Source organism: Gouania willdenowi, unplaced genomic scaffold (assembly GCF_900634775.1).
Source record: "Gouania willdenowi unplaced genomic scaffold, fGouWil2.1 scaffold_14_arrow_ctg1, whole genome shotgun sequence".
Classification (NCBI taxonomy): domain Eukaryota; kingdom Metazoa; phylum Chordata; class Actinopteri; order Blenniiformes; family Gobiesocidae; genus Gouania; species Gouania willdenowi.
In genome coordinates this window covers 134,079-149,588 of record NW_021144899.1, presented here as the reverse complement: position 1 = coordinate 149,588, position 15,510 = coordinate 134,079, and the positions used below count along the sequence as shown (strand labels likewise).

The following is a 15,510-nucleotide window of genomic DNA, read 5'->3' as shown; positions in this document are numbered from 1 at the left end:
CATTCAATGGAGTTTTTGGTATTTTTAAAAACCTTTAAACAATGTCTTTGGGCTTCAGACCTTGATTCTAGATTTGATACTCTGGAACCTGAATGGCCTCCTGTGCAGCTCAGGCAGCAGGAAGGTTTTAAGTGGCTCCTGATCCTTGGGATTGGGACAATTCACTTCAACCACATACCCAACACTGTTCCGTCTGCTCTCTGAGTAGTTACAAAAAAAGACTTAAGGTTACAAATGTTTTATTTATTCATTACTCGACTATTTAAACTCACCAAGCTACACTTGCTGAAATTGCACTGGAAAATAAAGAGGTTACAATGTTTACAATATAGTTTGTTATTGTTGTGTCAGAGTGGTTTAAGTTCTTGTTAAAGACAGTTCACCTGTATAACAGTCATAATCAGAGGGACAAAAATCTGACATCTACGTTCATTATTTGAGACTCGTATTATATAAATTAAATATAGTACATGTTTTCAGACTTGGAGAACAAGGGATAAATCCACAAGGATAGGCAGTGTAGTGATATAATCAAAGGGCCGTGTATTCTAATGTTTAGCAATGTCACAAAGTTATGTTTTAATCTATTTTAGATATGCTTTCAGAGTAGTAAGATGTCTAAAGGTAGGATTGTTTACATCAGTGGTTCCCAAACTGGAGGATGTCATGAATGAATTAATTCATTTTATTGCATAATTGTGACCATTACCAGCCCTCTCTAAGGAAGGATAAGAAACACTTCATTAAAGGGAGAATATAAAAACAGAGGGCAGTGTTACACCTAAGTGAGGAGAAAGGGAAGAGGGAGTCAGCGTAGGAAAATGGTTCAGGGTAGGGAAGAACTGAGAACTGTCAGTTTTATTGTTGGACTTAAACTCATGATGTAACACCTGCTTATTTTTCATTATATCATATCATATACAGTATAATATCTACAGCAATATTCAATAAAACTGCACAACTAAACCTCTTCTTACCCCTGTAGCCAGGATCTCCCCATTACGCTCATAAGCCAGTGCAGTTACAGATTCACTGTGAGGTTTAAAGGCCTGTTTGAGGCGCAGTTTGCCATCTTCTTCACAGCTGCTTCTGGATACCGCATACAAACTCTGAGGTCTGTATAGCTCCAATAAACGAACGACTCCATCCTCAAAGCCAAGCAGACCACTGCTCGCTTTCACCTAACAGTTGAAACCAGAAAAGTATTGATGATGTCTAAGTTGTCAAGCTGGTTTTACTGTGAAAGGTGAATAAATAAAACTGAAATGTTTAAAAATGCAAATTTAGATGTCAGCAAATATACCCATGGTGGAGCCCAGCTGATGGTAGTCCCACTTTGGTTGAAGCAACTGGTGGTCAATTGTTTTTTTGCCAAGAAGTCAAAAACTTTGACTGAGCCTGAGAAGAGAAGCAGGATAGTGTTGAACCTATACATAGTGTTGTGTTCAAGACTGCACTATCCGAGACCAAGACTTGCCCGAGACCAGAATGCACCGAGACCAAGACAAGACCAAGACTTTCGGGAGCCGAGACCAAGACCAAGACCAAGACCATAAACATTTTTTTTTCAATTTAAAAAAATATATAAATAAATAAAATTATGGCAAGGTTCAACAGTTAAATAACATTCTCTCTTTAATTTTAGTTTATTTTAAATTCATTTGACGGACAAAAAAGGTCCCTGCAAAAAATTAACTAAAATATTAAAACTACTACTGCTACTGATAAATTCACAATTATTCTACATATTTGAAAACAAGATTTTTATGTCAGCTGAATGTACAGCAAGTGTTTAAAAGCATTTCTGCCAAGAAATAATAATTCTTGATTCTGATTCTTTCAGTTGTTCAGGTTTAACAGGTCACAGATTTCACAAGATAATTTTTTAGTTTGAAAAAGCCTTTACACAGGTTATTTTTATTAATTCACTTAGTTGATATAGTTTAATTTGGTTGCTGTAATGTAACTAGGATATTAAATTAACAAAGGTTTCCAGCTGTAACTGTAAAAGTGAAACTTTCTGAAATAAAACTACAAACAAGTTGTCATCAGTCTAAAAAACAAAGAGCTACAGGTAGATGTGAAACTAAATAAAACAAACTCAAACCCTGGAAAAGTCATGTGACAAATCAATCAATAGTTCTTGTTGAGGATTAATTTTATTCTGGATACAGTGGAAACAGAAACTATAAAAAATAATTATATTGTGAACCTGTTTATATTGTGGGGAACATATTATATACATAAATGTAATTGGAGTCTAAAGACACAAAAAAAACACCACTTTAAAAAGAAAATAGACTAATATAAGACCTCTTTACAGTTATTTGACTCATTCTGTGCTAGTGCAACTCTGCGGCGATGACGCACTGGTGACAACATAAACCAAGATTGCGGCGGCCCGGACGACAGCCGACATTATGTAATAAAGCCTTAAAAGACATCGATATAATGAAAAGAGTGGACGGACAGAGACATAAACATGCAGACTTTCACACGGACACACACGGATTTATTAAACACACACGGACCTCAGTACACACGGTAAACGGAACAGGCTTCACCGGTCGGCTGGCACTAGGACCCAGAAGCAGAGTAAGTGCGTCCCCTATCCCCAGCCTTCACAGACTGTAATATCATCAGTTTATTATTTTACCAGTTGTTAGAGCTACTGTCTTTACCAGGGAGATAATATTTATTACTGGTGATTGTTTTCTGGAGTTTTACTGGGATTTTTACCGGTGATTAGTTCATGTCTTCCTTGCGCTCCGCGGTCCAAACTGACACCGTAGCCACACACACGTATGAGTGCGTCACACACGTCACTCAGTCACATTAAGGAAGGTTGTGGTCATTATACAGGGTGGATTAAAGAATGAATAAAGGATTGTTTTATCCCGTTCTTCTCCGTGTTATTATCACATTATAAAAAAGTTTAAAAATAGCAGGAATTAGTGCTGGTCTCGAACGGTCTTGACGGAAAATCCCGAGTCCGGGCAGCCCGAGTCTGAGACAAGACTGAGTCAAAATGCTTCAGAGTCCGAGACAAGACCAAGACCTTTAAAATTTGGTCTCGAGACCAAGACCGGTCTTGACCACCACAACACTACCTATACAAGCAAAAAACTCAACTTCTATAACTTCTAATATCTAATACTAATGACTTAAAAATATCATCAAACTCAATCTAAACACTGAGGGCTGGTTTCACCTACTGAGGTTTCAATAAAACCTGAACTCAAACAATCTAATTATATTAATCATCACTAATCAAGTGTCTTCTTAAAGCAGAACCAAGTAACCTTTTCACCTTAATAAAACCTTCTCGTAGTTCCTGTGAGGGTAATACAAGTGTTTATGAGGTGATTGGGGGGTCTTTCATCTCTCCCTGCTGTCTCTGGCCAGAAAACCACACTTGCAACTTTCCCTGCCTCCGACCCGGTGGCAAGACGTACTGCTTTACGACAGCCCAGTACAAACTAATGCTAGATTATGACCAGCCCCGTGGCTGCACACGGTTGTCTACAAATTCACTTTTCTCAAACTTATATCATGGTGGAGGCTGTCAAAAAAAGGCAGAGAAGATCTTTGTCTGAGGAACGGAGCAACTCCATGCAGTGACAGCTCAGCAGTAACACAGAGCAATCACACACACTGTCGTCGCGGCAACAGGCACGCACACACTGGCAAGCCAGCCCTCCATCAGGCAGCACACACACAAATATTCATCCATCTATCCATCCATTTTCAGAGCCACTTTGTCAGCACACAAACAAACACACCACACACATTGCCACACTCCCTTCCGTGTTACTCCCATTCATTTATTTTACTTGTCTCTCTTCCTCATACTGTTGACATGGTCACATGGGACTATGTGTGAAAGCACCCGTAGTGTCACTGTTGTATTAGGATTTTTCAGTGATCGATTGCTATCGTCTTGGGAGAGAAAAGCATGTAGCTGTGGCGTGGGGCAGGCGGCGGGGGGTGCAGAGTTTTTAACGACAGTGGCATAACCAAAAGGAACCTTTAGGGGCAGCGCTAACTGCATGTTACTTAGTTCTGCTTTAAGACTTCATTCAAAATCTGGATGCTTCTTTGTTTGTCTAGTTCCAGACAACATAATACAGTTTTAGACTAATGAAATCATGGACTGGTCCGATCATGTTTTGATTAAGATTGTGTACATTATGCAAAAGGTAAATGTGGAAATGATCGGAAAAGGGTTAAACATTTAGTTATACATTTCATCAGTTAACATATGTTTGTGTGGAACAGGAGTTTGACCTTTAATTTGGAATTGAGGGAAAAAGAGATAAAAAACAGCAAATATGTAAAGACATCTAGACAATAGTTCAAGACTTTAGAATTGTACGTATTTGTGTTCATATAACACTTCTAATGACACTCAAAGTGCTTTACAGAAACCATAATTAATTCACACCAGTCATAAAGGTGGTGGTAAGCTACATTGTAGCCACAGCTGCCCTGGGGCAAACCACGCCTATTCATGCACAATTCATACCCATTCATACGAGGCCATGTGTGAAAAATGCATTGCCCAAGGACACATAAGCAATGACTGGGATAGAGCGGGATTTTCCCCCGAAATTAAATCGAGGGAGAAAGTCTGAGCAATATCTGCAACGATAATGCTAAACCAATAGTCGGAGCACAGACACGTTGAATAAACACCAGTTTTTACAATTTTTGTATAATTCTGTACAACCGGCCTCTGGCCAGGTTTAGTATAATTCTTTTTTGAGACCTGGATTAGAGTAAAACTTCAAAAAAGGAGATTAGGTTAAGGAGATTATAAGAATCTGAGACTATTCCATACTAATCTAAGGAAGAAAGCAATTTCTGTAAATGTCAAGTGTGTGTGTGCGTACTCACGGTCAGGAGCTGTCGTGGCCATGAGGTGTGATGTTTTACAAACATCCAGACCGTGGATTGACCCGGCATGGAAAGTAAACAGGCACTCTGGATCTGGAGTCTGCACATACAGATGTAACCACAGCCTTTGTTTCACTGTTTAGGACCCACCATCACTTCTTAATAGCAAGCCACAACACAAATGGAGTCATATTTTACTTCTCAAATTCATTTAAATAACATGTTTTGTTTGAACCTGTGATCATAAAATCACAGGCAGGTTTAAACAAAGATAAGGGGCCAGCCTAAACCCTGAAAAATATAAGGTGGTCAAATGTATTTGGCCCTATAGTGTGTCTCTGGCTGCCATTTGTATATGCAAGCTGAAAACTAGGGGAAAAATGTGGAGTAAAAAATACATTATAAAATTACCTTTTCATTTGAAAACCTATTTACTAATTAGTGAAAAGCAATGTTAGTTAGCGGGGAAAAAGTACTAAATCGTTGCCATGTGGTGATGCCTAAATAGACTGTACTCTAAGAAAATGTTAGTAGGAATACCCTTCAAAATAAAAGCAATGGACTTTCACCCATAGGCAAATAGCCTACTTAGGACCTTTTACCTATTTATCCCTTTTTCTCATTATATATTTAATCGTTTTTAGTCATCTATCATTAAATATAATTCTAATGCTACGTTCACACCAAACGCGGTTTCTGCGGCAGAAGCGAACAGATTACATGCAAAGTCAATGGTTTAGACGCGCTGGGAGGCGAATTATTCGCCGGTGGGGCGGCGCGGACTGTTTCGCGCGTTGAACGCGAAGGCTGCGGCAAGCGCGCTCCCGATTTTCGCGTTATTCGCCGTTCGCTTGAGTTGAAAATATTGAACTCCAGCGGCTGTTTCGCGTGACGCGCAGGCGCGAAAGCCAATCAGAGTCCTTGTTGGCAATGACGTCAGGCAGGCAACACGGAAACCAGTATTTTCACCCGTTCAACCATTGAGAAGAAGCTAATCGTAGCGGTGTGTGACCACCGGGAGCTGTATGACACGGCCTGTTATTTTAACCAGGACCAGGAAGGATTTGGTGTGGAGGAGAATCAGCGAGGAGGTGGAGCAGCAGGTAAATGTTCTCTCTGTAGTTTTCATCTTTGAAAGTCGGCAGTGAGTGAGGATAGCATTAGCTAATGATAGCATTAGCCGCTAACACCAGCTATTTTCACTTATGGGTTATGAGAGAAAAAAAAGTCAGGAGAACCGTAGTGGGTCAGCTGCAGGAACATCCAAACGGTGGAAATACCCTGTGGTCATGTCCTTCATCGACCCCTTTGTTTCACCGCGAGAGACAAGCAGCAACATGGGGTAGAGGGTTGAGGAAGACAGGACCACAGAGTATGGTCAACCATCAGAGACTGGAGGTTTGTTTATCAGTGCAGACATATAGAAATATATACCAGGTTAATATTCAGGCCTTTATGCATCACAGGGCTTCTTCTAGTGGGGGGACCTAAATCTAGTATAGTGATCTAAAATCTATAGTAATGTGTTTCATATATTGTGTTTGCTGTCACTCAGAGGTAAACAATCAGATGAGTGATGGAGAAGGACAGGGAGGGGGAACAGATAGTGCTCAGGGAGCAGGAGAAGATGATGGTGATGGTGCTACAGCAGCATCTCCTGCAGAAACAAGTGCAGCCAAACCATCTGATATGAACATGACAGAAGTTGTTTTGCATTCTGTTATAAATAAAATGTATTTATAAATGCTTGGTATATCAGTGATGACAATGTTGATCATTACCTCATTTAATGTTTAATTAAAATATATCTATGATCTTATTTAAGTAACAGTGACTTGATAAGCTATTATATATATATATATATATATAATATTTGTTTATTTTTAAGGAAAAAGAGCAAAGAAGAGGCCCAGCCAAGTCTCTCCAAGAGAGGTGGAGCAGCTTATCCTACAGACCTTCAGGAGACCACCTCCTCACCACCAGCTCTGACTTAGGATGAGATGTTTTTCAGAGACCTGCTTCCTATCCTGCAAAAAGTGCCACCAGAATTTAGGGAACGTTAAATTTCAAAGTTTTAAACTTCTTGATTATCATCCGGTAACACTAAATTTGGAAAATTTCAATTAGGTTTTGGATTGGGCTGGATGGGCGGCACTCTTTGCATGGCAGGAACCACATTGTGAATAGTTGTTTATACTAGTTTGTTTATTATGTAAGTATTATAATATTGAAGTAAATAGTTTGTTTAAAATTGAGGTATTATATTGTTAATGTACATGGTGTTCTTTCAGAATTGTTGATTAAAAACACATTTTAAAGTGTACTTTTGCTTTCTTTTTAATTTCTATCAATGCATCTTAACAGCAATGTGTACACCACATCAAGGTTATATATTTTGTTCATACAAGAATATATAGTTTCCTCATATTGATTCTCTGTGAGACATTTAATGCCTTTAATTAATTTCCGAGGTGAGGTTTCTTGGATTATTTCTTTCTGGTTAAAAGTGAAGCTGACAGATGTTTCTCTCCCCATTCTTCCATATTTATTATACACATGTTAATACAATAGGAAGTTTGCTCTATAGAAGTATGTGGTTGGCTCTTAAAATAGTCGTTTTGGGTGTGCTGGTGCAATATGTCTAGCCATGGAACGGCTCCTGCAGAGAAGTACGATGTGAAGACCTCTCGTCCATAGCTGTTAGCTGTGGTCCTGAAGGAGTCACCTGTGGTCAGATACCTGCACAGTGAACAACATAGAAAAGCTCAGATCATTGATAATCAGATATATATAATGTGGGTGTGTGTACGTGTGCATAAAAGGTGGAGAGATTAGAGAGAACAGGCCTTATTTCCCAGAATGTGTTGCCAGATGACAATAATTAACAGTAGTAAATAAATGATTTATTAATAAGAGTTAAAAACAATAAATATTAATGAAACAAGCCTCATCTTCCAGAATAGGTCTCCAGAGGACAAAAAATAACAATAGTGAATAATTTATTATAATGATTAACTTTTATTTTAGTTGTAATATATTTATGATAAAAACAATAATAAAGCAGGCCTTATCTCCCAGAATAGGTATCTCCAGAAAACAATCATTTTAATAATTCTGCTTTTAAATTCCCTTGGGATTAATATAGTATCTATCTTTATTGTGTATTTAAGAGATGTGTCTGATGAATCATGGCATCTTCGGTTGCTTATGAAACTGGAGACAGACAGACAGTTGTTCGGCTGCAGAGATGGAGCTCCGGTAGTTGGTATCCTGCCGGGACATCCGTGGGCCAATCCGACCCAGCAGGTCATCGAATCGGGAGCTGGTCATCCACAGGTACCGCTGGAAGCAGTCATCATCCAGGTGTAGCTTCTGAAGCAGGCAGTGAAGCTCACCGAGTTGGATGAGAAGCTGGTTCACCTGGTGAAGCCAGGAAAGCCGACGTTTCTTCCCCTTCCGAGGTTAGGAGCAGTGAATTGACGGAGGTCCTCCATAGTTGATGGTGGAAACAAACAGAGCCTGGTTGTCGCCGTTTGGGAGTCTGGTGGGCGGAGCTTCGCTTCAGACGCGAATGTGAAGCGAATAGGGAAACATTTTTTGATCCCGCGAAACCTTCCGCAGAAACCGCGTTTGGTGTGAACGTAGCATTAGGACTGAAACTAAACTAAACTAACTCAAAATGTAATGTAAAAATGGTACAATGCTGTTACGCCTGGAAAGGCTCTACGACAGACATCTGTGACCCACCCCAACAGTTGAGACACCAAAGCCAATAATTGTCGGAAATAAAAAAATAAACAAACATGTAAATGATCTGAAAATCAATTCAGGGAAACCATCTTCACTCACAGTGTTGGTGAAAGAAAGGTCCAGTTTCCAGATGGCTCCATTGGAATCCTGTAGGAACACACCGTACAGACTCTAGCGTTATGGTGCATTGTAGACACAAGTGTTGATGATTTTGCATCTGACCTGGGCAAACCAGATGAAGGAGTTGGGCAGGGGGCTCCTCACCACAGACGACAGGCAGACATTGTGTCCAACTACCAGCTCATTAATGGGTTCCATTTCTAACCTTCCACTGTGTGTGTCAGCCATGTTGATTTTCTCAATGTCCCAGCCCTGTGGCAGAGTTACATAGTAAGACATACACCTTACATACAAATAGAATAATGGTGTGGTTTCCACATGCAATAACAGATTTGATCTTTTAAGGGTCAATTCAAAAATGAAATGAAAGCAGCTCCAAATGAAGAACTAATAATGAAGTTCCTTCATTAGTTCAAAAGTAATGAGAGACTTGTTCTTGTGATGTTGATGAGTCATACATTGACAATTATTAACACAATAGTGGTTTGTTGGCATCAGTTGAATAATGCTGTGTGAATGAAAGTGTCTGTAGGTGGTGACCCTGTGACACACTGGCATCCAGTACAGCAGAAATGGGCAACTTCTATTACAGCGGGGGCCACAAAAATATGATAGTTCGATCCGAGGGCCACATTATCCATATTAATGTCAGCGTTCATAATAACAACCAATCTGTTCATAAATAAAGGAATAAACAACAAGGTTTTTATGTGTATTTGTTTGTTGTAATTTTTTGTCTTTTGTTTGTATTTTGTATATTTTTCTGTAATTTTGTGTATCTTTGTTGTTTTGTGTGTTTTAGGAATTCATTTTGTGTAGTTTTTTTTTTATTTGAGTGTTTTTTTTTTTGTAGTCAATGTTTATGGAGTAATTTTTGGTATAATTGTTGTCCTTTTGTGTATTTTTTGGTCATTTATAGGTTTTTAGAGCAATTTTGTGAATTTCTGCTGTTTTGTGAGTTTTTCTATTGTCTTATGTGTTTTTGAAGTCATTTTGTGTGTTTACTTTAGGGGCCACACAATATTAGACAGATAGCCACCTGTAGCCAATACTGTCTCCTGCCTTGTCAGCATGAATAAGCTGCATGTGATCCCCTATAAACCTGCTCAAAATAAAACACGTAGAGAAGATTAATCGTACCCTGATCACCCCATCAGAACCGAAAGTCATCAACAGTCCATCTTCTAAGGAAAAGGGCTGTGCTGTCCCCACATGACAGCTCTGCCGCTCTATTCGGCAGATCTCCACTTTGATGGCCTCTCTATCCCACAGCAGCAGGTTACCCCATTCTGTACCTGTTACCACCTAACCAGGAGAAGACTCAGTCAATTCAGAACCAAAAGCACTGGTGAAGTAAAAAAACCAGTCAATTTGTTTGTCGTGAACCATTAAATGGGCCAGAATATTAATGGTATTAAAATCATCAGAGGAAAATGTAGTTAAAATCTGTCCTTAACATTTGCTTATTGGCCTTATGTTCAGTAAAAATATAATTGACCTGTCATTGGTTTGACAAAGTTGTAGCTATATATTTCATGTTTTTTCTGACTTAAGAGAAAGAATGTTTTGTCAGAAGTAGGGGGGGTTTAGTTGTTTTTAACATGGGGGGACAGGAGCGGAGAGTAGAAATATTTGCGTACTAATGGCACCAACAAATCAGAGCTGTTATGAATATACACAAACTTGACCAAAAACAAATTGTGACATCAAATTATTCACACAAATGACCTTTATCTGACTTCCAGAAGCTAGTACAGAGATAGTGAAAATTATAAAAAGCTGTCCCTGTGAATCCTTATTTTTCTGCTCCAAATGAAGTATTTAGCAGTGCATTTGTTTTTAATTTCTTTACTAAAATGCATGTGTCTTACACTACATCAGCAACAAGATGGTTTCTACAACTGATTTTACTGTACCAACCGGTGACAGAAGTCAGGCTCAGTTTAAATTGGTCACAAAGCCAGAACACATCTCTTTTCTCTAGCAGAACTTTATCCTAGTTTCCTAAACACATGAAGAAGCTGGTTGTAGGATCTGTATCAATTAGCAAATGCCACATTAGGATTGTCTTTGGCTACAAGCATGAAAGGAATCTGAGCTGAATGTCATCTCTGAACTGAGAAAGTTATAATGCCAGGTACTGCATAACTGGAGCAGGTGACCTACCTTTCTATCAGGAAGCTCCACGAATCCCTCTACGTCAGTGGCTGATGTTTCCCCAAAATATCCCATAACCCTTTGCAATTTGAGACCTGTGAATGTGGGAGAAATAGTCCAAAACCTAAACAGGATGCAAAAAGAAGAAATAAAATCACACAATGTCACATAAGGTCTTTTTTCACAACAAAAGTCTTCACTAACTAATGTTTTTTGAAGGAGGTAGAAAGCAGGATTTTTAAATCCTGGCCAGTGGAGTTTGTTGATTACTCTGATGACTTGAAATATGCATTTGTAATATTAATATTTTCTCATCCTCTAAAAAGTCTTTATCTTCATAATTATGACACTCCTGCCAAATAACATGAAGATACATGACAACCTGAGAAAATAACAAACATGAAAGAAATTCTTTATGTTTACACAATGCAATGATATCAGTAAACAAGTTCTTTACAGACAGACACCACTCTTTAAAGCTGGGGTATGTAGAATTGTGAGGCGCTCCACGCTCCCCTCCTAAACAAAACTTGCGCGCACGCGCACACTGTGGGACTCTTTGCGACTGTTTTCTCCATAGAGACGAGTAACAAATGTAGGAACTTCATCTTGTGTTATTGGAGAGTTTTCTGATGTTTTCGAGACATAAAAGCACGTATCACTCACTGCTGTGAGGACAGTAAGAGGGTCAGAGTCACAGCTGCTCCGCAAACACAAGCAGTCATTTCTCAGCTGATCAGAGCAGACACACTGCGTCCACACTGCAGATGAATTGGGTCTGTTATTTCCACCTTAGATCATTTTTAATAAGCTAAATATTCCGTCTGTTCTCACTCTCTCTGACTCGAGGCGGACTGCGCTGACTGAAAGCAGTTCGCTGCACACACCGACCCTGTGGACTCTGTTCCTCCTGAACACGTTTTTGCCTTTATTCTGTTGCTTCTCCATCTCGGTCTTCCTTTTTCCTCTTGATTTGCCGTGTAACTGCTGTGCCAAAAGCCAGATAAGAGACTTCAGCTAGAATATAGAGCCATGGGACTGTCCCTACTCTCAGATCCAGAAAGCGCATCAACTTTTGAAGAGCAGCTTGAGCAGCCAATAATAATGCTTAAAACAGCTCATGAGATCACCCTCTGATTGGCTGAAGTCCAGCATCACACTCATGCATTTTTAAAGATCATTTACAGAGCCAGGAGATGGAGAAGAGATTCACTGTCCACTCAGAACACTGGATTACAATATGCAATACAATATATTAAAAATGATTATTGATTTTTTTACCAAATAAAACAAAAACAAAAAAAAAAAACTTACATACCCCAGCTTTAAGCAGTGTGGACTAGTAATAATGGTCACAAAAGCTTAAATGTTACACAATAACCTTGCCTGGGAATTGTTTGAAAAGATGATGCTCAATTCACGTGTTCCTTTGCAGATTAGTTGGTTTTAGAGCTATAATATAGTCTTTAAACTGAAAAACTAAAAAAGTTAGAAAAATACATTTACATACATTTTTTTTATGAAGCATAATTTTATTAACACGAGTATTTCTTTTTATGATTTGCTTTTATAATTTAAAAATGTCATCTTTTTCCCCCATACCTGTATATTTGCTGGAATTTACCAAATATATATCAAACTATTTTTATATCTGTTTATTTATTTTAAAAACAATGTTTTTCCCTGACATTTTTCAAAGCAGTGATTTGTGGTGTTCAGTTTGTTAGTTTCAGTGGAATTTTATTGGATTGAAATGCCAAAGTTCAAACTCATTAACGTGTCCTGATTCAGTATATAATCCTTTTCATTTCAATAAAACAGCAGCTCAGGATTAAAAATAAATAAATACGAGATTAAACCGTCAGGGCTCTAATTATAATGAACAAGTTCAATATTTCTGTTATTGCATCCTTCCATTTCACCATAACAAGATGATATCAGTCAGATTGAGCTGTTTGTCATTCAAAGAAGTGCTTTGTTTCCCCAGGAACCTTGAAGTTTTGAACTAGTATTTATCATAAAAATGTGCTCTTTTTTATTTCAGTGAAGTACATAAAGCTTTATTTATATTTATATCTTAGTCGTTTACATAAAATACCTTCTTGTGAAGAAAAGCCACACCTGGAGCCACTGGTGCTCCTGCTGCACCTTCTGTACTTAGCCTGGAATCCATCCTAATCTCCTTGTATTATTATATCATGTTTAATACAGGCCATTACAAAAAGTAAGGAAGTGGGTGTGGCTTATCTCCAGGCTAGTCAGGGGTAATCATTGTGTTCCTTACTTGACGTGTCCAGTTCCTGATGAGGTGAGCAGTTCTGGGTTGTGTGGGGAGAATCTGACTCTATAGACTTCTTGTGAGGATGCCTTGCACCTCAGCATCACTTCCTCATGTCTCCAGTCCCACAGAGTCAGCATGTAATCTGGGGCTCCGCCCACACTGGCCAGTATGCTGCCATCCAGGTTAAAGTCCACAGAGCTGTACACTTGCTCTGTGCCTCCTGCACACATCGCAAATAAGAAAACAGCCTCCATCATCCAAAATGACAAAAATGCTTAATAGATATTATGTATCATGTTTACCTCTGAGGATGTGGTAGAGTCTCAATGAGGGATATTCATAGACGAGTATGAGAGGCTGGTTTCCCTTCTCAGCTACGACAAAGTACTCATTACTGGGATGAGCCTACACACAAACATACATAAAGATATACATGTGATTAATATTAGTCACAACAACAGAAGCTGGTCAGAAAACTGGGGACAGAAGACTGGAAGTGGCCTACATTACAGGTACTTTGTTAAATATACATTTGTTGAGCAGAGTATGCATGATAACATCGTCAGTGTGTCAGGAGATCAGCTTACTGTGATAGCACCTATTCCTTCTCCGCTGCAGGAACGCAGGTATCTCTGCTCCTTGGTGTGAACTTGCAGCAGTACAAGCAGGTTTCCTGCTATAAACACTAGAGTTCTGTCATCCAGCAGCATCAGGTTTGATCTGCGCTCGCTGTCATAACCAAAGGAGTGACTGAGGGACGGATGGATGAGGACCATAACCTGGTAATGCACATGTTGACTACAGCCTCACTTTATACAGTTACACATACTTCTGCCAAACTTACAATTATGACTTCAATTATCCATGTTCAATTACAACTAAATTGATTATGATGACCAGCATTTTTTCCAATTACAATTATTATTTTCCCCCTGAAATCAATTACAATTACATCCTAAATGACTAAAGTTCAATTATAACTAATCACACTTACTGAGCCTTTAATAAAACAAAAAGCCCATAAAACGTAACTGTACTGTTCTCACTACGTGTTGTATACGCCCAGTATGTTAACGCAGATAAACAGCAAGCCAAACTCGAATTTACGAGCCAGGTTCAGAGCGTCTTGCTCCCTTTATTCACAAAACCTTGTGACATGAAGACTCATGCTATTACGAGTGAAACTGCAATAAAGCAAAACACAAAATAAAATGTACACAATTAACCACTTGGTCTTCTTGCAAAAACATAAACATTTAAATCACTACTAAACCATTAAACAAATGCAATGTCATGTAGACATGCTTACAAGATGTAAAAAGTAACAATAAAATTTCTGCTGTTCCATTATGTACCACAAGATGGCGTTTTCTGCATGGCAACGCAATCTAATAGCAGTATTTTCAAGCCACAAAAACGAACTCTTTAAACACACATAAAGTATCTAAAAGTTATACAATCAGGTTACTTTAGTTCTTAAACAAAGTATATACTCACAGCCATTGCTTTCTGAAGTGTAGAAGAACTTTAAACCAGGAAGATGTAGCTGTATGTATGTGTATATCCACCATTACACTGCACACTGACGCTAGCTGGCAGGTTTATTACCCATGATACCTTGCAACTCTTACAAGCCTCTTCAAAATAAAATACACCTTTGGGTAATATTAATGTGCATTTGTGCTTTTAACATTACAAACTAAAACTGGAAGACAACAATTATAATCAACTATTTTTAAGAAACAAATTAAACTATTTATTAACCTGCAGGGCAGAACACTCCCCGTCTGGCATGATAATGCCACTACTTGAATACTTTACTCATTACTGGTCATTCTCAAGGAGAAGAATGACTTCAGAGATGGGCCGCAGAAAAGTCTTTGCGGTTCCCTGGGATGATATCCTCACCTCAATCTTGCGCACCTTACCATCACTGCTGGGGAATGTTGAGGTGATTATAGCCATTGGCCATGCATTTCGGGCAGCTTGTGATTGCTTCAGGAGCACAATATCTCCAGGTTGCAGGTTGCGGCAGGTCTTGAGCCACTTTCGTCTTGAGTGTAGGGTGCAGATGTATTCGTCTCTCCAGCGACTCCAAAATTCATTGGCGAGGGCTTGTACCTTTTTCCATTGACTTTTGACAAGTCTTTTCCAATGAACTCTCTTGGTGGAGGAAGAACAGGTGGTTTTTGTGTCAGAAGCATTGCAGGTGAAAGCAGAAATGGTGATGAGGGGTCAGATGAAACTGGGACCAGCGGTCTTGCATTGATTATGGACGAAACCTCAGCCATTAAAGTGCACAGTAC

The 15,510-nt window shown here is 38.9% G+C and overlaps 1 protein-coding gene across 1 annotated transcript; it reads right to left on the bottom strand.

Moving 5' to 3' along the window:
• Positions 1-54: 54 nt before the first annotated feature.
• Positions 55-14,722, bottom strand: LOC114458596 (cilia- and flagella-associated protein 44-like). Its single transcript, XM_028440999.1, has 13 exons — positions 14,702-14,722; positions 13,792-13,983; positions 13,507-13,609; positions 13,208-13,424; positions 10,933-11,047; positions 9,907-10,071; positions 8,869-9,018; positions 8,746-8,793; positions 4,897-4,996; positions 1,304-1,398; positions 978-1,181; positions 255-296; positions 55-144 (listed from the first exon to the last, which is right to left on the bottom strand). Exons 1-13 carry the CDS (start codon positions 14,705-14,707, stop codon positions 55-57), a joined length of 1,527 nt encoding a protein of 508 aa, XP_028296800.1. The 5' UTR covers positions 14,708-14,722.
• Between the last annotated feature and the right edge of the window lie 788 nt (positions 14,723-15,510).

What these genes read in the sequence shown, in the direction of transcription:
- LOC114458596 (XM_028440999.1), bottom strand. An exon ending in TGGAGCTTCCTGATAGAAAG is followed by an intron (nt 10,072 to 10,932) that starts GTAGGTCACCTG and finishes TCTCCTGGTTAG; the next exon opens with GTGGTAACAGGTACAGAATG. An exon ending in ACCTTTCTTTCACCAACACT is followed by an intron (nt 4,997 to 8,745) that starts GTGAGTGAAGAT and finishes CTGTATGTGCAG; the next exon opens with ACTCCAGATCCAGAGTGCCT.